Source organism: Miniopterus schreibersii, assembly GCF_964146895.1.
Source record: "Miniopterus schreibersii genome assembly, chromosome: 3".
Classification (NCBI taxonomy): Eukaryota; Metazoa; Chordata; class Mammalia; order Chiroptera; family Miniopteridae; genus Miniopterus; species Miniopterus schreibersii.
The window spans coordinates 31303006-31326586 of record NC_138103.1 but is presented as its reverse complement, the minus strand read 5'-3'; the positions used below and the strand labels follow the sequence as shown (position 1 = coordinate 31326586).

Here is a 23581-nt window from a genome sequence, read left to right as displayed (position 1 = left end):
CACGGGAAATAGGTCGCTGTTGGAGCAAGGCTGCGAGTGCCCCACTGGGTGAAGGTGAGGTCTTCGGAGAGCAAAGCACCCGGACTCCTGCAGTTGGAGGCGGGGGTAAGGGGAGTAGGGTTCAGCTTGGGCTCCTTGTCCTAGGAGGGAATCAAAAAATGGGAAGTGAAAGTAAAAGTGTATCCTGGCTTCCTTACTCTGTCACCTTAAATTTATTATAAAAAGTGCTGGGAGCATATTAAGATCCTTACAACTGTACTGGATGGGAGGTGAGCTCCGATTCTCAAGGAATTCCCAGTCACCAGGAAAAGTTGTGTCCATCCAGGTTTAAACTGCGAGTAGGTTTGATTCAAGAGTACCCATATGTGTCCCAGCTCTAGCCTGGGCTCTAAGTACAGAGGTATGCAAGCCCCTAGGAGTTCACAGCTCCAGCCCTTCTGTTTGCCAGTTATTTTCCAGGCACAATGATGCCTGATCACCTTCTATTATTATTTTTGGAAAGGCTACGTTAAGGGTTGCTGGTCAAGCAGTCCTGACTTGGGTGTGATTCAATACCCTGAATCTCAGTTTCTTTCTCTGTAAAACAAGGATGTAATGCTTACCTGGCATCCTTGTGGTAGGAATTAAATGAAACAATGTGTGTGAAAATAAAGGATTAAGAACTGGGTAGATTGTAGGAATTGGACCAGTAAACTGATGAATGTAGAGATTCATACATACATGTCACCAAAAAGTTATGAAACTTATCAGCCATTTATTCATTCACCAAACACATACTGGTATGTATTGGGCACTAGAGACATAGAAATCAGTCAGACATGGTCTCTGAGCTCTAGGATCTCTGGTATTGCGCAGGAGACAAATGTGTAGATCGGTATGAGCAAAGTAATAGATGTGTGCATAGCAGGGGGCCAAGGCCTTTCAGTGAGAGGAAGGCCTGGGAGGACCTTATCTGGGCTGGTTTTTTGAAAAAAAATGAAGAGGTAGTTATTAAGTGAATAAAGTGTCCAAGGGCATACCAGGCACCAGGACCTGCAGAGGCATAAAGGACTAGAGCCATGTGATGGGTTTGGGACAGAATGGCGTCAGTTGGGGAGTTCGTGTTTAACAGGTACAGAGTTTCTGCTTGGGATGATGAGAACGTTCTAGAAATGGATAGTGGTGATGGTTGCACAACGTGAATTGACTTAATGCCATCAAATTGTACACTTAAAAATGGTTAAAATGGTAAATTTTGTGTTATGTAAATTTTATCACAATATAAAAAATAAAAGGTGATGGAGATAATATGAATCTGGAGAGGCAAGCAGGGTCAGAATACAAAATGCTGTGAATTCTGGGTGAAGAGTGGAGTTTACCCTAAGGGCAATGGGGAGCCAGTGAGGGTTTAAGAAAGAGAGTGACAGCCCGGCAGGGCGTGGCTCAGCTGTTGAGCATTGACCTAGGATCCAGGAGGTTGAGGTTCAATTCCCAGTCAGGGCACATGCCCGGGAATTGAATCCTCAGTCAGGGGCATGCAGGAGGAAGGTGATCAATGACAACTCTCATCATTGATGTTGCAACTCTCTCTCCCCCTCTCCCTTCTTCTCTCTGAAATCAATAAAGATGTATTTTTTTAAAAAAGAAAGAGAGTGACATGATCAAATTTACATACTTGAACAATAACCCACGCTGCTGGCTAGAGAATAGGTAGAAGGAAAGGTAAGACTGGAGGATGCAGGCCAGCTACGTAGGAGTCACAGTTCTACAGGATGCTCATGTTAACAAGTATTGATTGCTACTCTGTGCCAGGCACTGAAGATCCTTGGAAAACAAAGCAAGTAAAAATCCCTGTTCTTGTGGAGCATTTGCTCCTGAGGAGAGAGGGACAATAAACAGGTCAAATCTATAGTCAGGATGGGCTAGGTCTGGCTGCAATAGAAAAACGCCTCCAAATCCCAGGGACTTATAAAAAAAAAATGTTATTTTTTACTGACCCTGCATACCCATCACAGGTAGTCAAGGGACTCTAATTATACTCACTCGGATATCCAGGCTGATCAGCAGCCACCATCTCAAACAGTTGACTCAGTTTAGAGACTCATCCTGCCCATCAGCATCCAGGCCTGAAGGTGCACAGGTACTTCCACACACATTCATTGGCCTGAATTGGTCACGTGGCTTTAACTCCCAGAGAGGCCAAGAGTGCAAAGCCATCTTCTGCTCCAAAGAAGGGAACCTGAGAGAAAGGGAAATGACCATGACCTTTCCATTATGTCTGATGGTGATAAGTGGGGAAAACTAAAGCTGGGAAGGATAAGGAAGGCCAGAAGAAGAAAGACAGTTGTTTTAAATAGAGCAGGCCTTGAAGAGGTGACACGTGGCAAAGGCTGGTGGGGTTGCAGAGGGAGCCACATGGGTGTCAAGGGGGGCAGCAAATGGGGCATGTTGTCTTGTTTACAGAAGGGAAGCAATGGAGAGCAGTGGGCAGACACATTAAGAGGGCAGATCACTCAGGGCTTGGGGGTAGACTGTTTGATAGGCAGTTGTGGGGAGGGGTCAAGCAGACCCCAGGTATTCTGGCCTGGGAGAAAATGCGGCATAGAACCATCTCTGAGGTGGAAGCAACTACACCAGCACTGTCCCATAGAAAGTTCTGTGGTGATGAAAATGGCCTATATCTGTGCTGTCCAATTCAATAGCCACTAGCCACATCTAGCTTTTGAGTCCTATTTATTTAATTTTAATTAATTAATTAGTGACTACCTATTAGCTATTCCACATTTTAAAATGTAGGTTTTATTATTATTGAGGTATGGTGAATTCAACAGATCAGAAGTTGATTGCCATTGAAAAGACAGAGAACAGGGGAAGTACCAGGTGGGTCAGAAGGCAGAGGGAGGGAGAGGAAAATGTGGGCAAGAGCCTTTATTGTGGTTTTCTTGGGACAGAATGGTTGAAGCAGGGTAAACAGGATTAAGATTGGCAAATTTGAATAATTTCAGGGAGCTCTAGTGTGTAGGTGCTAGGGTGATTAGGGCAAGTGGCCTGGAATGTAAGAATCTATAAAGGAGGTAGTTGGGGTATGGGCTCAGGAATGGTTAGTTTGCATTTGAAGTGTTCAAGGCTTGCTGGTAGGTTTGTTGTTCGAACCAAACTTGGAGATTTTGAGGCCACAATGGAGCTGGGTCACAGATAGCAGACAGCAGCAAGGGCAGTCTTGGTTAGAGCTGTCTGCCTCCAGGTACTTTGAAGACTATACAGTTTTCTTCCCTATTTAAGAAAGAGCCCAATTATGAAAACCAGAAGGATTTGTGGTTATGTGAAAATCAAGAGTCCAAACAAATCCCAGGCTCACCATGACCCATGATTTCTAAGCCCTAGCCATTCATCCTCAGAAGGCAACAGAGACAAGAGAGGGATATTACACCCTCTGGTCTTGAAGCTCAGACTCAGGGCAACAGGAACTCTCATACATTGCTGGTGGGAATGCAGTATGCTACAGCATACTGCATTTGGAAGACGCTGATGGTTTCTTATAAAGCTAAAATACTCTTGCCCTGGCTGGTTTGGTTCAGTGTTTAGAGCATCAGCCTGCAGACTGAAGGGTCCCGGCTTCGATTCTGGCCAAGGACACATACCTTGATTGTAGGCTCGATCCCCAGCCCTGGTCGGGGCTCATGCAGGAGGCAACCAATCAATGTTTCTCTCTCACATCTATGTTCCTCTCTCTTTCTCTCTCGCTTGCTCTCCCACTCTTTTTGAAAAGCAATGGAAAAAATATCCTTGGGTGAGGATTAAAAAAATAAATAAAATACTCTTACTATATAATCCTTGGATCCATATGATATAGTCACACTCTTTGGTATTTACCCAAAGGAGTTGAAAACACATCTACACAAAAACCCAAACATGGATGTTTATAGCAGCCTTTTTCATAATTGCTGAAACTTGGAAGCAAACAAGATGTCCTTCATTAGGTGAATAGATAACTAAAATGTCGTACAGCCAATGGAATGTTATTGAGTACTAAAAAGAAATGAGCTATCAAGACATGGAGGAATCTTAATGCATATTGCTAAGTGAAAGAAGACAATCTGAAGAGGCTACATACTGTGATTCTAATTATATGACATTCTGGAAAAGACAAAACTTTGGGGATATAAAAAGATCAGTGGTTGCCAGGAGTGGAGGATAGATGAGTAGGCAGAGCACAAAAGGTTTTAAGAGCAGAGAAATTTCTCTGTATGATTTTAATACAGGATGGATATTTGTCATTATACATTTGTCCAAACCCATAGAATATACACCAACTGTGAACTCAGAAGTAAATTATGGACTTTGGTGATTATGATGTATCAAAGTAAGTTCTCCAGGAGAGGTGAACGTTAGGGATCTATGAATTAAAGTGCCACCATGTGGTGAGCAAACAGGGAGTAAGAACATGGACTTCAGCAAGAATGAGAAAGAACAGCAAGGAAGCGTATTGGCCTCAAACTTCTCCTTCCCCTACAATACCCTTTTCTCTCTCCTACACTTCTGAAATTGCATTTCTCCTTCAACTTCAGCTACCATGTCCAGGAAGGCTCCCCTCATTGCATGATTGATATCCAGTCCCCCTACTTACCACCCCCATCTCTTTGCTAACACCTCTGATCCTTGCCATAATTTGTCTGTTATAGGCAATTGCTTGTGTCTGTCCTGTGGGGAAAAAATATCAACTCCATTAGGAAAAGAACAGTATCTTTGAAAATTTTTTACTCCCCGTATCTCTCAGCATGGTGTATTTCACACAGAAAGTCATTAGTAAATGTTTATTGAATGACCTCATTAGGAAAAAATGCAGAGTGGGCACTTGAATTAGTCAGTCATTCAACAAATATTTAATGATCATCTGTTATACACTGGCATGTGCATGAGTATGGTCACTGGAAACACAACTCTGAACAAAAGAAACAAAAACATTTAATCTCAGAGTGACATCAGAGGAATGGCAGCGTGAGAGATCCCCTTGGCCTCTCCCCCTGAAATTTCAACAAGGTAACTACCTATAATTCAACAAAGAATTACCTACGCAATCAGCCAGCTGGGAGGAACAGAGAGCTGTGGGGACCAGTCCAGCAGGGCAAACAGAGAGAACAGTGACTGAGCCAGCAGACACCTGACAGAGTGCGGGATTCTGCCACACAGCTGTCCACTGTCAAGCAGGGGTGTTTCTGACAAACAGAACCACAGAACCCTGCCATCCCTTGGAGTCCCAAAACTAACCCCCCATTGCCCTCAGTGTAGGGTTTAGGAACATTTTATCTGTAAACCAAGAGCTAAAGCAGTGGAACCACTATTTCCCTCTGTGACTGATCCCCGGGTTTGGTGCTTGAGACTGGACCCCACAGAGGTCCGGGTCCGGGTCGCCATTACAGTAAGGGCAAAACAAACCCCACCCCCAAGCAGTACCACAGTGCTGTCTTATGGAAGCTGTAGAGGTCAAGTCTGGGAGGTCACAGGGGTAAAAAAATCTTGTGATTCAGTGCCATCTACTGGAAAATAGTAAAAAGACCTCTTCAAAGAACACTGCTATAGAAAGGATATCCGTACCTAGACAAAGGAGAGAAGCAAATACCAGGAACAACCACGGCAATGAGGATGATCAGAAAGAAAATGAAAAATCCCCAGAAAGCAACCTGGAACACATGGAAGTATGTGATATAAATGACAGAGATTTCAAGATTACAGCTCTGAAAATACTCAACAAGATTTGAGAAAATACAGAAAGACAATTCAGCACACTCAGAAAACAAATTAGTGAACAAAATGAGTACTTTACCAAAGAGATTGAAACTTTAAAAAAGAACCAATCAAAAATCCTGGAAATGAAGTATGCAATTAAGGAGATTAGGAATGAGCTACTGAGCATAGAAAACAGAGCCAACCAGATGGAGGAAAGAATTAGTGATATTAAAGACAGGAATCTAGAAATGACACAGAGGGAAGAAGAGAGAGACCTGAGCATAAAGAAAAATGAAAGAGCTCTACAAGAACTATTGACTCCATCAGAAAAAAAACAATATTAGAATAATAGGCATTCCAGAAGAAGAAGAGAGAGAATGGAATGGTGAGTGTGTTCAAACAAATAGCGGATGAGAACTTCCCAAACCTGTGTAAAGAACTAAATCCTCAAACCAAGAAGCAAACAGAACATCTAATTACCTCAAGTCAAAGAGGCGTTCTCCAAGGCACATTGTATTAAAACTGTCAAAAATTAATGACACAGGAAAAATTCTCAAAGCAGCCAGAGAAAAGAAAGAAGTGGCCTACAAAGGAAAATCCATCAGAATTTCATCCGACTGCTCAGCAGAAACTCTACAAACCAGAAGAGAATGGAACCAAATATTCAAAAGTCTGAAAGAGAGAAATCACCAGCCATAAATAATATATCCAGCAAAACTATCCTTTAAATATGGAGGAGAAATAAAAACATTCAACCTCAGGGAACTTACATTGAAGTTATATATTAGTTTTCTGAATGTGTGCACTTGGGGAATTCCCCAGGCATGCTCTAATGCAATAGAAGTTTCTCAACAGGAACCTTGCGTACACCCTAAATCTTCATGACATCACACCTTACAAGCATTAGAAGTAGGTTATTATCCAGTTAGCCACCAGGGAATGCAATAGGCACAGAAAACTCTTGGCTGATTTTATTCATTCATTCATTCATTCATTCATTCATTCATTCATTCATTCTCCCAGGCACTAAATGGATGATCCAGAATTTGATTACAACGGCCAGACCCTCAGACAGGCAAAGTCTGCAGCTCCTGGCATTTCCCTTAGGTACAGGACAGGGAAGTCACCAAATAACATGCCTGCTTTTTGTGAAAGAAGAGTAAGAAAGATTGTGTGCTAATGCATTTATAATAGGTGACAGTCACCCAATCTTCATCCATCTTTTTATGCTTATTCCCAAATCTTGAATTGCAGTGTGATCCTGGACAACTGTTTCATTTAGTCACAGGTTCTCCATCTTTAAGATAGAAATTTTGGAGTGGGTGGAAGCAGGGTCACATCTGGGTCAATTTATGGGGTTATGGTTTTGCTTAGATTTCTTTCTAATGAACACTGCCTTTTTTTTTACCTCCAGTAAATTTCTAACAAATTTATGTTTCTTTGTCTAAAAAGTATAAAAAAGTACCTGGTTCAATCATTTCTTTGAGCCTCATTTATGGTCTGAGCATCATATTGACGTTCTCCCATGTGCATGTGTTATACTGGTTTTCTTCCTGTTACTCTAGCCTTGTGTTAACTTTATTATTTTATTATTTTCTCAGCCTTAAGAACTAAAGAAGGGTAGAAGTGGGGAGAGAATCCTCCTCCCCAACAGCATGAAAGCTATTGGCTGAAAATACACACACACACACACAGTCACTTATATAGACACAAAAAAAACTTCTGAAGCCCCTGGGGCAGGAACCCTGTGCTGAGTGTGTCCCAGGAGCCACTTCCATCCAAAAGCTAGTGAGATTAGTGAGATGGAGCAGGATATCAGAGGAGTATCCCCCCAAGGAGGCCATCATACAACTGACCTTCCTGCCCTTGAGTATCATGGGCTTTTTGGAGGTGGACTCTGGGAGAAAGGAGTGTGTAGGGTCTCATCTGGAGCTTACATAGAGGATGACTCAGGGGCTCTACGTGTCTACACTGAAGAGGGGAGGGAGGAAGAGACAGCCCACTTTCACATCAGTCATGACAGCCCTAATTCACTGAGGTGTCCTACACACTAGAATTAATTTCTTCATTTATACATGGGAAAAATGAAGGACTGTACCATGTTCATGCCAGGAGTCAGAAACTTGATCTGGTTCTTCTCTCAGGCCTGCTCAGAGTCTAAAGCCCAAGTTAACAGTGAAGGAGGAAAATCAGCCCCCTTACTGCACTCCTGGGACTTGCTTGTCAAATGGATACAGAACCTGAGGAGATGAAGTAAGGAAGTCTAACAGCCCTGGCTCCCTTTGAGGGGTGGCCAGGAATAAGACACAGCAGGGGCAAAAATGACTGATGGAGGGTACCTTCCTGGATGTGCCAGAACTTGTGTGGCCAAGGACAAGTTCCCTTCTGGTGTTAGATTCCCAGTACATGATTCTGATTTTGACACCATTTCCAATGTGTTTTCCCCTACACCAGCAAGCAATGCTCTGGTACCAGCTAGGTGTCCTACAATTCAACTCAATTCTGACACTACCTGAAAATAGCGTCAGATCTCACAAGTTAAGGGCTCAGTACTAGAAGGCTGAAACCCCACCACCACCAACTTCAGATGCCAATTACAAGTCCAGGTTGTCACCTGGGCTTTTGACCAACCAGCTATAAGCAGGAGGTTCCAACAACCCCATGATTGGGTTTGATTAATTTGCTAGAGCATGTCACAGAACTCAGAAAAACATTTTACTTACTAGATTATCGGTTTCTTATAAAAGGATGTAACTCAGCAACAGTCAGATGGAAGAGGTGCATAGGGCAAAATATGGGGAAAGGGCGTGGAACTTCCAAGCCCTCTCTGCGTGTGCCACTCCCCCTGAATCTCCATGCGTTCACTAGCCTGGGTGCTCTCCTAACCAGTCCTTTTGGGTTTTATGGAGGCTTCATTACGTAGGCATGATTGATTAAATCATTTGCCATTGGTGATAAAATTCAATGTGATGTTTATAAGACAAAACTTGTCCACCCTGGAAATAAACTAGAACCACTGAGCCAAACTGGCTACGGCTACTTGGAGCTTTTAAACGACAGCTTGTCGTTTTATTCAGAAAGGAGATCTACCTGGTGGGGAAGTGTCTCCATTTTAAGGCTGACAGTGAAGGCCCGCAGTTCTCTCCCCTCGCTCTGCAGCCGTGATCCCGAGCCCCCTGGGAAGTGGAGTCCTTCCGCAGGGACCCCCGAGCTGGCGCGGGCGCCTCCAAGTGCGCAGATGCGACTGCAGACAGAGCCTTTTGTCTCCTCGCAGTTTCTTGGGTCCGGAAGGTCACTCTGTGGTAGCCAGAGCCGGGTCCGCAGCGCGTCCATGGGTATGAGAAAGCCAGGCCTGAGACGCGGGTTTCCGTGGCCCACCCATCTGTGCGCGCTGCTCTTTGCCTCCCACCAAAGCCCACTCCAGGCTCTCAGGCTCGGGACTCGGCTGAGACACAGCGGGGCCCGGCCAACGTCCGGCCCCACCCTGGGCACGCCCCTCTGGGTATAGTCCTCTGGGCTGCGAGTGGGGTTTGGGAGTTGCCGCTAAGCCCTCTGGGAAGTGGAGTGGAGGGGGGCGTGGCGGGCTGGGGCATTCTGGGAGCAGGAGTGCGGAGGCCCGAAGTGGAGAGAGCGCGGATGTTTGTCGCTCCACCGAGAGCCTTAAGGTTCTGACTGAACTTCTGGTACAGAAAGAAAAAAGTGAGGCCGTGTCTTACTCATTCTCCTCTGTGCTTTGCTCAGTCAGAGTTTTTGCGCATGCCTGTGGATTTCCACTCAAAGTTTAAGGGAATATCGGCCTCTGTATTTTCAGGATCTTAAAATAAGGAGCTAGTGAGGAATTGGCTGTATAAGGGCCCCTGTATGAACTGCCTCGTGTTTATGAAGAGTGAGGATGAACAACTGTGGGAACCCTTCTAATACTGCTGCCATAATCACAGGTCATCTTATGGACACTTGTGTGAATTAGGGCCTCATGGGAGTTTCTGCATGGTTTGGAACCAGGTATGTGACTAAGTCTCACAGTTCACTGTCCTGATTCTCTGTTTTTGCCCTGATGTGGTGACTCATCTTGGTGTCTGGAGGATGGTCTTCCAGCTCTGGAGATTAATTTAGCATAAATAATAAAGAATCAGAGCAAAGGATAATTACTTCTGAGGCCCTAGGACTTAAATGCATAGGAATAAGTCTCCTAGAAGTAGGACGGATTATAAGGAGATGACCCAAGGAGGGCAAACCTAACCTCAGAATCTCGCTCCAGAGTTGAACGATTTACACAAAAAAGCAGAGTATGTATTGATGAAAATCCATGTTTGTCTCATCTGAAGGAGGAAGTCATAACAATAACAAGACAAAGAAGAGAGGCTGATCATGGATTTTCTGACCATGGAAGGTGAGGAAAAAGGTAAGAATTACAGAAATAACATGGAGTTGAAAGTAGGGACAGATGGAGGAAGTGTTCTGGATGAGACTGAAAAGTAGGTGCCCACCCTCTGCTTGATAGAAAAGGGAAGCAGACACATACCAGCAGGCCCTGAGTTAGAGAAATTCAGTAAGCTACCACATTTGGAAATCACTAAGTAGGCTTCTTGTAACACATTCTCCAGTCTCATCTTTTTGTTTCAGTACTTTTGTGCTCATCCACATTTCCTCTGAAGCCATGGAAGGGAGAATATTCCATATTGCTTGCTTTTGTGATGGAGGGCCACGTTTTTTACCTCCCTGTTAGACTTATGGGTCTGTATTGTGGGCCTGTGAGTTTAACTTTTTGGTCAAAGCACTTTCACTTTATTGTCTTATTCTAGCCTCATCTGAGCTCTTAAGTAAAGTAGGCCTTGTGTACATATATAATTCAGCTGGCTTGTGATAGCTTTTGTCCTAGTGAATTTGGAAGTGGGAAGATGGTGTTTACCTCCTTCATGGCTTTTTTCCTACTGCTTCCAGCCATGGCTGCTGAAGATGCATCTCTGTCCCAAAAACAGAGCACCTAATGAAGAAATGGAACCTAATGTTGATCTCCTTCCTTTTGAGTTCCAGGTGAGTTTGAATTTAATTTCTCTCCCCCAAAAATCTTAGCTTGGTGTTCACAGTGTGTCCTCATTTTTTTTCTTTCACCTTGCTTTAGAGGTCCATGGAAATCCCATCTAGAGAACTGAACCAAAGTAATTTTTCCTGAAGACTTGAGGCTCTGGGGATGCTCAGGCTGGAACTTTAAATTTGGGATTGATCTGTGTGAACAGTATTTTAAACTATGAAACTGTAATCACTAAGAGAATAAGTGTAGATAAAAAAGAGATGAGATCTAGTTACTGAGTCCTATAGTTCTCCAACACTTAGAGCTCAGGGAGGTGAAGGGGAACCAGCAAAGGAGACTAAGAAGATGTAGCCAGTGAAGTAAGGGGAAGGCAAAAGTGTGGCATCGTGGTAACCAATAGAAGAAAGGGTTTCAAGGAACAGGGCATGATTAGCTATGTTAAATGCTGCTGCTAAGTCAAGTAAGATGAGGCTTGAGAATTGCCATTGGATTAAAAAATATTAAGATCACTGGTGATTGCTAAGAACAATTTTATGGAGTGGTAGGAGGGAAAGCCTGATTGGAATGGGTTCAGAAGAAAATAGAGAAATTGGAACCAGGAACTACAGACAACTATTTTTGAGGGTTTTACTCTAAAGGAAAGGAGAGGAATAGGGTGATAACTGGAAGGAGTAGTAAAACCAAAGATGGTTTGTTTTTTTAAAAAAAGATGGGAGAAATAATAGGTTGTTTATAGGCACATAAGAATAGCTGGAGAAGAGAGGATGTCTAAGGACTGAGCTCTGGGGAACGGCAACATTTAGAGCACTTTTCAAGCATTACTTCATTTATTTTAAACAAATGACCTTGTGAGTTAGGAGCAATACCTATTTCATAGCTAAACTGAGGTTCATGGTAACTTGCTCAGAATGATAAAATGATTGAACTCTAATCTGAACCCAGGTATGTCTGATCCTAAATCCCATGTGTCTTACCACTTTATTTCTATTGACTGACTTTCCCACAAAGTATTTTCCAATTAATTGTTGTCAACAAAGTATATTCATATGACTGTCAGTATAATAGAGTAGAAATCTTATTTTAGAATAGTTGATCATTTTCCATTTAAAATCAGTAAACTGAGTCATTCAGAACAACTTTCATTAATGAAGGATAACTAACTTAAAAGTCATGGCCCCAGGTACAGAGAAAGAAGAAGAATCTACTAGCATAGCATGACTTTTTATGTACATTCAGGATATCAATTTGAATTTCTATCAAAGCTTAGAATATTTCAGAAATCAGTATAAATTATATATATATGAGCTTTATCCCATCTACAACATAATTAATAACATTTGGTTATTTTTCAAAATATTAGAGTTACTTAGTAAGCTACATGAGAAACAGAAGAGTATAGTTAAAAGTATAGTTTTGGAGCCCTGGCCAGTATGGCTCAGTTAGTTGAGTCATCCCATGCACTGAGAAATCACCAGTTTAATTCCCTGTCAGGGCACATGCCTAGGTTGCAGGCTTGATCCCCAGTAGGGGGCGTGCAGGAGGCAGCCAATCAATGTTTCTCTCTTATCAATGTTTCTCCCTTCCTCTCTCTCAAATCTATAAAAACATATTTTTTACAAAGTATAGCTTTGGAGTCCGACTGCCTCATATAGTTATTATTACAAGAGGCAGTTCAAAGGACTTAGCATATAGAAAATAAGTTATAAATCTTCGCTATTATTATTTTCTCTAACACAGACTAATAGTTAGACTTTTAAAAATATTCCATTGCCCAGCCAGGCGTGGCTCAGCAGCTGAGTGTAGACCTAGGATCCAGGCGATCAGGGATCGATTCCCGGTCAGTGCACATGCCCGGGTTGCAGGCTCAATCAATGACTTTCTCATCATTGATGTTTCTATCTCTCTCTCCCCCTCCTTTCCTCTCTCTGAAATCAATAAAGATATATTTTTTTAAAATTAAAAATAATTAAAAATAAAAATATTCCATTAAAATGGTTAAAATAAATGTTTAACCTTCAGATTAAAAAACCCTCTTCTTCTAGATTGTCTTCTGTCCTTAAGGATTACCAAATCCTATAAAAATATGCTTGTTCTGCCTGGTTGTTGTGGCTCAGTGGTTGAGCGTCAACCCAAGAAACTGGAGGTCATGGTTCAGTTCCCAGTCAGGGCACATGCCTGGTTTTGGGCTTGATCCTCAGTAGGGAATGTGCAGGAGGCAGCCGATCAATGATTCTCTCATCATTGATGTTTCTATCTCTCTCCCCCTCTCCCTTCCTCTCTGTGAAATCAATAAAAACATATTAAATATATATATATATATATACACATATGTGTGTGTGTGTGTATGCTTATTCTTCCAGGAATTAGTGACAGTCAAAGATGAGGAAATGGACCTGATCCATGTGGAGGAGGAACAGCTGAATTCTGCCCAAAGGTACATGGGCATGGATATGAAGGTAGAGAATTGTGAGAGCCTGGTATTTTGGGGTAAGGAAGTTATTTTGTAATGCAAACTGCTTACTGGAATAAAGGTTTTCTATAACTAATGGCATCTAAAATGCCATAGTTTTGGTCTGGCCAGTGTGACTCAGTTGATTGAGTGCCATCCCATGCACCAAAAGGTTGCTAGTTCAATTCTTGGTTAGGGCACATGCCTGAGTTGCAGGCTGGATCCCCTGTAGGGGGCATGTAAGAGGCAATAGATTGATGTTTCTCTCTCACATCGATGTTTCTCTCTCTCTAAAATCACTAAAAACATATTTAAAAAATAAAATGCCATAGTTTTGCTTAAGATTCAGAGAGCTCTGATTCCCTAGGGCATCCCTGATCACTTTGGGTTCAGAATTGGTCTGTTTGTCTCTTTTGGCAAGTAAAAGTTCACCATATGTGGAACTGAAAAAGGATAGCTTCATTATATTGATATTAATACTTAAAAGCGATAGTAATCAAAACAGTGTAGTATTGCTGAAAGAATAGATGTAAATTAATGGAACACTACAGATAGTCCAGAAATAGATCCATACATATATGGTCAATTAATTTCTGAGAAAGGTGCAAAAGCAATTCAATGTTAAAAGGAGAATCTTTTCAATAAATGGTGCTGGAACAGTTGGACATCCCTATGCAAGAAAAATGAACTTCAATTCATACTTCCCATCATATACAGTAACTCAAAATGGATACCAGAGCTAAGTATATAACCTAAAACTACAAAACATTAAGGTAGTCTTTGTGACCTTTTATAAGGCAAAATTTTATTAGATACGGCACCAAAAGCTCCATCCAGTAAAGCCATCTAGGTCTTGAGTTTATTTTATTGGAAGGTTTTAACCTTGAATCTAGGTCCCTTATTAGATAGAAGACCATTAAAATTATCTATTTCTTCTTGAGTGAACTCTGGTGTACTTTCCTGTCTTTCATTCCTAATGTTGGTAATCTGTATCTTCTCTGTTCATTTTGTTGTTCTTCCTACGGGTTTAACAATTGTATTGATCTTTTAGAGGAACCAGCTTTTGATTTTATTGAGTCTATGCTTAGTTTTATGTGTTCAATTTTATTCATTGATGCTCTTATCATTGTTATTTTTCCCCTTTTCTAACTTTGTATCTAATTTCCTCTCCTTTTATCAGTTTCTTAAGCTAGAAGCTTGATTGTTGGTATAAAATCTTTCTTCTCTTCTAATATGAACACTTAATACTATAAATTTCCTTCTAAGTACTACTTTAGCTGCATTCCACGACGTTGATATGAGGTGTTTTCATTTCTGTTCAGTTCAAGATAATTTCAGTTTTCAATCTTTACATCCTTTTTGACTCATGAATTATTTCCAAATTTTAGGTGATTTTCTTTTTTTAAATATGTCTGTATTGATTTCAGAGAGGGAAAGAGATAGAAACGTCAATGATTACAGTCATTGATTGGCTGCCTCCTGCACACCGCCTACTGGGGATAGAGCCCTCAACCCAGGCATGTTCCCTGATCAGGAATTGAACCGTGATCTCCTGGATCATAGGTTGATGCTCAACCACTGAGCAATGACAGCCGGGCTCTATGACTTACTTTAAATTTTTCTCTTTATCTTGGTTTTCAAAAGTTTGAATATGATGTGTTCATGTGTGTGTGTGTGTGTGTGTGTGTGTGTGTGTGTGTGTGTGTGTGTGTGTGTGAGATCCTACTTGGGGTTCTCTGAGCTTCCTTGGTCCTTTGCTTTGATGTCTTTCATCAGTATTGTCATATTATCAGCCATTAACTCATCAAATATTATTTCTTCCTATTTTCTCTGTCTCTTCTTCCAGGATTCTAACTATATGTATGTTAGGACGTTTGATACTGTCCCACAGTTCTTAGCTACTCTTTTCTGGTCTGTTACTTTGTTTTTCACTCTTTTTTTTCTCTTACTATTCTAGCTTGGGTAATTTCTATTAACCTATTTGCAAGTTTACTCATTCTTTTCTTACCTTTGTTAACTCTATTGATATACCCATCAAAGACATCCTTTATCTTCATTATGATATTTTTCATGCTTAACATTTCAATTATACTTTCTCTTATAGTTTCCATCTCTCTGCTAAAATTCCATAACTCTTAATGCATGTTGTCTATCTTTTCCACTTGAATCTTTTACATATTAATCATAGTTATTTTAAATTCCCTTATAGCTCTACTATCTGGGTAATTGTTGAGTTTGGTTCTGTTGGTTCTGTCTGATTACTCTGACCATGGTTTTATTCAATCAGTTTTGAATGGAGCTGGGGATGGGTGCAGGGAGAGAGAATGCAAGCAGATGTGTTATGAGGCTGTTGCATTAGTTTAGGTGAGAGATGATAGTGGCTGAATTGGTGTGGTAATAGTGGAGAGGGAGAATACAAAATGGCTATGAGAGAGATTTGAGAAGAAAATCCCTAGAACTTGATAATTTATTTGTGGTGGTTAGTGGGGTAGAAGGAAGAGTTCAATATGATTCTCAAGTTCCTGACTTTCAACTAGAAAAACCTTTGGGGTTTTGTGAGGATTAGATGTATTCATATATTTTACCTTTTTAGAATAGTAGGTTACACATAATTAACACTATATAAATGTCTAATATTTTAATTCATATGTATTTTAAACTTTATCGTGATAGTCTCAACTTCTGAAAATTATGGCAGTGTTACAAATATATTTTATTCAAATATTGGTTATGTTTCTATAATGGGATAAATGGTCTTAAGAAAGCTTATGGCCCTCCAGACTTACCTCATTGCTTGTATTATATATGTTCAATTCACTTCACACAATATATAGTCAATATGTGCTTATCCTCCTCCTTGGTTAGTCTGTTCAATTTTCCATTCTCTTAGGTAGAGCATCCTCATTGTCTTTCCTTTTACTGTGCCTTATTAGTCATTCTGTCATCTTTGTTATTCCCTGAAATTTTATCTGCCATCACTAGGAGTCACTTTCTGAAAACATTCAAATAAACATTTTAATAGGTATTATTTTTTATCTTTTTTACCCTCCTGTCAACTCAATAGTTTTCTTACTTTCAACACAGAGAACATAAACATTTGCAATTTTTATTTATTTCAGATTCTGAATCTATACATGAAACTAAAGAGTCCCTTTCAAAGCAGGAAGTTTATGAAGAACTATCATCTGAAAGGGAACTGTTAATAAAAAGACTTAAGAAGGATGATTCCTGGCACTCCAGACTTATAGAAGCTAGGGAATGTGAAGACACATTAGAAAGGAAGCAAGAAAATAGTAAGAAAGATTTAAGGCAAATCATAATTAAACACAAGAAAAACCCCATGGAGGAGTGTAATGAAATTAGAGAAAGTTCAAACTCAATTAAACATCAGAAATTTTACTCATTGAAAAAGCCTTGGAAGTGCAATGAATGTGGGAATTCCTTCAGTTACTATTCAGCCTTTATCCTACATCAAAGAATTCATACTGGAGAGAAGCCCTATATATGTAATGAATGTGGAAAGGCCTTCAGTTGGAGCTCATCACTTATCCAGCACCAGAGAATTCACACTGGAGAGAAACCTTGAGTGTAACAAATGTGGGAAAGCTTTTAGTCATCGTTCAGCCTTTATTCAACATCATATCATTCATACTGGAGAAAAGCCCTATGAATGCAATGAATGTGGGAAGGCATTCAACCAAAGCACATGCCTTATTCAACATCATAGAATACATACTGGAGAGAAACCCTATAAATGCAAGGAATGTGGGAAAGCTTTTAATGACACCTCACCCCTTATTAAACATCAAAGGGTTCATACTGGAGAAAAGTCCTATGGATGTAGAGTATGGGATAGCCTTGAGTGACAGGTCAGGCCTAACTCAACGTCAGAAAACTCACACAGGGGAAAAACCATATGAATGTAGCGAGTGTGGGAAAGCTTTCAGTTACTGCTCAGCTCTTATTCAGCACCAAGGAACCCATACTGGGGAGAAACCTTACAAATGCAATGAATGTGGGAAAACCTTCAGTGACTGCTCAGCTCTTGTAAGACATCAGAGAATTCATACAGGAGAGAAACCTTACAAATGTAAAGAATGTGAGAAAGCTTTCAATCAGAGCTCATCTCTTACAAAGGTTCTGAGAACTCATACTGGAGAGAAACCATATAAATGCAATGATTGTGACAAAGCCTTCAGCCGGAGTTCATCTCTTACTCAACACCAGAAAATTCATACAGGAAAAAAATTCTACAAATGTGAGAAAACTTTCACTGGGTGTTCAGCCTTTCATCAACATGAAGAAGTTCAGAATGAATAGAATGCAGTAAATTCCTGAAATAATTATGTATTCTCACCTGATTGTAATGATAAGCAAAGTTGGAGGACTTACACTACCTGATAACAAGAATTACTATAAAGTTAAAATAATTAAGATAGTGTATATTAGTGTAGGCTAGATAAATAGATCAATGAAACAGAAGTGAGTCCTGAAATATACCCATACACGTGTATGTTCAATTTAGTTTCAAAAGAGGTGTCAAAGCCATTCAACAAAAGGTGCTTGAACAACTGGATATCCATATGGAGGGAAAAACACCTTGACCTCTATTTCATTTTATATGCAAGAAATAATTAGAGATATATCAGAGACCTAAAAGTAAGAACTAAACTATAAAACGGAAGAAAGCATAGGGGATTGCTATCATGACCTGGTGATAGACAAAGGTTTCTTAGGACAGAGAAGCAATAACCATTAAAAAAAAAAAAAAGATTAACCCTACTGAAAATTTAAAACTTTTGCTTTTCTTTTTATAAACCATTAAGAAAATAAATGACTAGGCAACCTACAGACCTGGAGAAAATATTTATAAATTATACATCTGACAAAGACTTGTTCTGAAATATAAAAAGAACCCCTACAACTCAACCACAGAAAGGCAAACAGCCCAACACATAAAATGGGCAAGAGAGTTCAGCTTCACAAAAGAAAATATACAAATTTTAAGAAGTCCATGAAGAAGTGTTCAACAGCATTAGTCATCAAGGCGATGCCAATTAAAACCACAGTGAGATACTACTACATACACATCTCAACAGTTAAAAAAAAGTATAATTAAAAATACAAATGTTGGTAAGATTGAGGAAAAACTGGTAGTCTCACATATTGCTGGAGAGGATATAAAATGGTATGACATTTTGAAAAACAGTTTCATCATTTTTAAAGTAAAGTTAAATGCATGCCCTTTGACCCAGCAATTTCACTCCTAAGTATTTACAATAGAAATGAAAACATATGCCACAACAAAGAATTGTTCTTAATTCATAATAGCAAAAACACAGAAATAACACAAATATTCATCAAGAAAAGAAGGGAAAATGAAACCATTATATATTCGTGCAACATATACTACTTAACATTTAAAAGGAATGAACTACTGATACACATAACAGCATAGATGTATCTCATAGACATTATGCTGAGCAAAAGAAGCCAGATACAAAAAAATGTGTACTCTGATTTTATTTATATGAAGTTCTAGGGGAGACAAAACTAATTGTGATAGTAATAATGTCCCCCTTACCCCAAAGGTGCCCACATCCTAATCTCTGGAACCTGTGAATATGTTATGTTACCTGGAAGAAGAGACTGCAGGTGCAACTAAGGTTAGTGACTTTTAAATGGCAAGATTATCTTGGATTATCTACGTAATCTAATCATAAATCTAATCACATGGGTCCTTAAAAGCAGAGACCCTTCTCTGGGTGGAGGCATAAAGGATACAACAAAAACAAAAGAGAAATTCAGAGCACAAGAATAATTCAATACACCACTGGTGAACTTGAAGATGGAGGGGTCCAAGGACCTCAGCCTACAGGAGCTTCCGATAACTTGAATGATCAGGAAGCTCTGGGGGAGAGCTTCCAGCAAAGAGTCCAGGCCTGTGGACACCTTGATTTCAGCTTTGAGGCCAGAAAAGTAACTGAGTCCACCTGGACTTCTGACCTATAGAACTGTGAGAGAAGAAATTTGTTTTTAAACTGTTAAATTTGTGATGGCATTAATAGAAAACTAATACACAAATCTAATGTGAAAAAAATTAGAACTGTGATTGCCTCTGTTAGTAGGGATTGACTAGGAAGGGACACTAAAGAGTTTTCTGGCCCTAGCTGGTTTGGCTCAATGCTTAGAGCGTTGGCCCGCAGACTGAAGGGTCACTGGTTCGATTCTGGCCAAGGGCATGTACCTCTGTTGCAGGCTTGATCCCCTGGTCAAGACGCATGCAGGAGGCAATCAATCAATGTTTCCTTCTCTTCCTCTCTCTCACCCTCTTCCTTCCTCCCCCACTCCATCTCTCCTTCCCCCTTCCACTCTCTCTGAAAAGCAAAGAAAAAGTATCCTCAGGTGAGGATTTTAAAAAGAACAAAATGTTTTCTGGAGCAAGGAAAATGCCCTATACCTTGATATCAGTGAGAGTTACATGGGCATACCCTGTTGTCAAATGTCATCAAATTGCAATTAGTGTATGTAAATGTTAGCTCACAAAAAACAACTATAAACAGTCAACTATATTTAATAGGTTGGTTTATTGTGGTATGGATTGGCAATTCTGAAACCCATATGTTCATTAGATACATTAGTTAGGGTATGGTCAGAGAAGGAGAACCACTAAGGAATTTATAGCTGGGAGCTGGATAAGCAGTCTGTGAATCTGTTGACATAATATCTGGTGCTGTGGCTGAAGTCAGCTGGGCTGGCGGTGGAAAGAGAAGATGAATGTGGAGTGTAGAGGAAGAAAGGGAAACCCATAGCTGCCTTTAGCAGAACCCATGTTGGTCTCTACCTGTAAGCCTCCAACATTAATGATGTAGGTAATCTGTAAAAGAGAGATCCAACTTCATTACAGAGCTTTACATGAACCTGATACCTGATACAGGATTCAGAGAAGCTGAAGTAGGAGATTCCACAGGAACTGGAGGAACTGGAATTTCAGCTCTTGCCTCAAAGAGATCTGGTGATAACTGGAGAAGCTCCAGACTGGGCTGCTGTCCTAGGCCAACAACGTGAGTCTGCAGACATGCCCAGGAACTGCAACAGCACCTGACCTAAGCTTAAACATGCTTGATGTTTGACTCCATCTCCCATATCTCATGCAAATTTTTCTTGTGGCCAGTCCTAAATGAAAACTGCAGGTTAAGCAATTCTGAGAAATGTAGTTCTATTTTAGCTGAATTTACACTCTACAAAAACCACAGGATTCCACCAAAAAGTGCCTCCATGCTGCCCCCTTATAGTAAAAAACCTGCCCCCACTCTTAACCCCTGGAAACTGTCAATCAGTTCCCCATGTCTAGAGTTTTACCTTTAGCAGAATGTCATATAAACGGAATAGTACAGCATACAGGATTTTTAGTCTGGCTTCTTTCATTGAGCATAATGTATTTAAGATTCATCCATGTAGCTGCGTGCATCAACGCTTTGTTCCTTTTCACTGGTAGGTGGTATTCCTTTATTTGGATATATCACAGTTAATTCATTCACTAGTTGAAGTATATTTGAGCTGTTTTTAGTTTTGGACAATTAATAAAGCTGCTATAAACATTAGCATACAAGACTTTGTGTAAAACACAAGATCTCATTTCTGGGGAATTACCTTGGAGTGGGATTGCTGGATCATAATGGAAATAGATGTTTAACTTTAACGGAAACTTGAAATGTTTTACAAAGTGGTTGTACCATTTTTTATTCTCACCAGCAGTGTATAAGAGTTTCAGTTGCTCCACATACTCCTCAGCATTTGGTGTTGTCAAGGTTTTGATTTCATTTTTAAAAAATTATACAGAATGGTATGTAGTGGTATCTAATTATGGTTTTGCTTTACATTTCCATAATGAATAATGAAGTTGACCATCTTTTCATGTGCTTAGGAATAAAACAAGGTGAATAAAAATTTCTCAGAAAGCATACCTTCTCAAGTCCCATGTCAACTTTGTGTTCCTTTGCCTTCAAACAATGATTTTATATGTTTTGTTGTTATAGATAACTGCTGAAAAATAGTCCCTCTGTTCTCCCCATTTCTGAAGACGATTCGTTCACTGCTCCCTCCCCCACCTTCATTCTGATTTTGACCCTGCAATTTGCTTTGGCCAATGATCTGTTAACATAACACAAGTATATAGTCAAAAAGTGCTTGCATGTTTGGGATTTATACTCTTGTGCTTCTGCCATGACCATGAAAAGAACTTGCCTAGACTAACCTGTTCTTTCCAGTAAGAGGATGAAAAACAAGTGAAGCTAAGCCACTCCAGCTTAGCCCAAATTAAGTCTGATGACTTCCAGCCAACCTCCAAACATGTAAGCAAGCCCACTCAAGATTAGCAGAATTCCTCAGGCAAGACCAGCCTAGAGAAGCCGGTCTTCAGGCCACCCACAAGCATGAGAATAATAAATTTTTACTGTTGTATACTAGGAAACTTTTGTGGTTGTTTACTAACTAGTATTGTACCAAAAGGTCATTGATATATTTGTCCAATTTTTAAGTTGTTTTGATGGAAGGGTTATAAATTTTCTTGTTTTTTCCACTCTTTTGTGATTACTTTTTCATGTTTTACAGGTTCTCATAATGCTGTGGAATGGTCTGGAGAATGCATTTGCCCCAACCCTATGGAGTCTACAAATTGTAAGCCATTAAAAAAAAAAAAAAAAATGTCTTTACTGATTTCAGAAAGAGGAAGAGGGAGAGAGTGATAGAAATATCAATGATGAGTCACTGATCAGCTGCCTCCTGCATGCCCCCTACTGGGGATTGAGCCCACAACCCGGGCACATGCCCTGACCAAGAATCGAACCAAAATCTCCTGGATCATAGGTCGATGCTCAACTGATAAGCCATGCAGTTCGGGCTGTAAGCCATTTTTACATTTGATTGTTTTCTCAAGGTTTGGAATACCAATATTGTTCATTTGGGTACAGACATTCAAAGCACAAGCTATGGGTTCAGACATCACTCCTGTGAGTTCTTTTCTATACATGTCCTAGGATGGGCTGCTCATCTGACTGTAACTCTAGGCTGATAAAAAGATTTTACCAATACATTAATTTCTTGGCTTCCTATTTCTCATGAAGTCCAGTTCCAAATTTATGCAGGGCATAGGGGCTATAGCTTTAACCTCTCACTCCTATGTAGGTATTAAAACAAGTATAGTAGGCTGCGTGTTAGACTTAGAAAATACCAACCTTTGAGTGTGTATTCAGTGTTGATTTTTTTATGTGCTCTGCTGCTTTAGTTCTTCCTCACCATAATCATTATCTTGGCTTGGAAAGAGATAATATAGACTGTAAAAGAAAGTAATTCTTCACTTTTTTTACTTAGACTCCAAACCGTGTGTCGAGTGTCCAGAAGATCATTATCCAAACAAGGCAAGAAATCACTGCTTCCTGAAAGCAGAAATATTCCTGTCATTTGAAGAATCTCTGGAAATGTCTCTGGCCTGTGTCAGAATTTCCTTTTCCATCCTCACAGTTCTAGTTCTCATATTCTTTGTAAAACACTGAGACTCTTCTATAATCAAAGCCAATGATAGAGCTCTCAGCTATACCCTCCTCATCTCTCTCATCTTCTGCTTCTTTTGTTCTTTGCTTTTTATTGGTCAGCACAGAGTAGCCATTTGCCTCCTTCAACATACAAGTTTTGCAATCATATTTCCTGTGGCTATTTCCTCAATTTTGGCCAAAACCATCACTGTAGTCCTGGCATTCAGAGCCAAGACTCCTAAGAGTAGAACGATGAATAATATGGGACGCACAACCTTTAAAACCATTCTTCTTGTCTGCTTGCTGATCCAAGCAACAATCTGTGGGATTTGGTTAAGGACTTCTCCCCCATTTCTAAACAAGGACTCACACTCTGAGCGAGGTTTCATTGTCAGTGAATGTAACATGGGCTCCATCACTGCTTATTTCTGTGCCCTGGGCTCCCTGGTGCTTATGCATTTCACTTGGCATTTTGGGGCAGGAGACTACCTTATACTTTCGATGAAGCCAAGATCATTACATTCAGCATGCTGGTGTTCTGCGGTGTCTGGATCTCTTTTCTTCCCACTTTCTGCAGCACTAAGGGGAAGGCCATGGTGGCTGTGGAGATCTCCGTTTTAGCCTCAAGTGCTGCATTATACATCTTCATATTTATTCCCAAGGACATTTCATTCTGCCAAGGCCTGAAAAGAGTGTTCAGAGATATTTAAAGAAGAGATGACTCTGGTATTTAAAAACTAGAGAATTTTTTAAAAATTGTCTCAGCTATTAGATGACATTAAGAAAAGACAGGTGAGAAATATCTCATAAAGGTAGTCTTCCAACATAAAGCCCATTAAGTTCTGAATAATAGTGAAAATA

At 40.2% G+C, this 23581-nt stretch overlaps 1 protein-coding gene across 1 annotated transcript; it reads left to right on the top strand.

Moving 5' to 3' along the window:
• Position 1: 1 nt before the first annotated feature.
• On the top strand, positions 2-23456 carry LOC308554516 (G-protein coupled receptor family C group 6 member A-like). The gene is given in 8 exon segments (XM_081131732.1): positions 2-105; positions 10032-10108; positions 10648-10740; positions 16307-17445; positions 21801-21866; positions 22560-22738; positions 22742-23171; positions 23174-23456. Coding segments are annotated over 5 exon segments (1677 nt in total). The 5' UTR covers positions 2-105; positions 10032-10108; positions 10648-10740; positions 16307-16700; the 3' UTR covers positions 23431-23456.
• Positions 23457-23581: the final 125 nt, after the last annotated feature.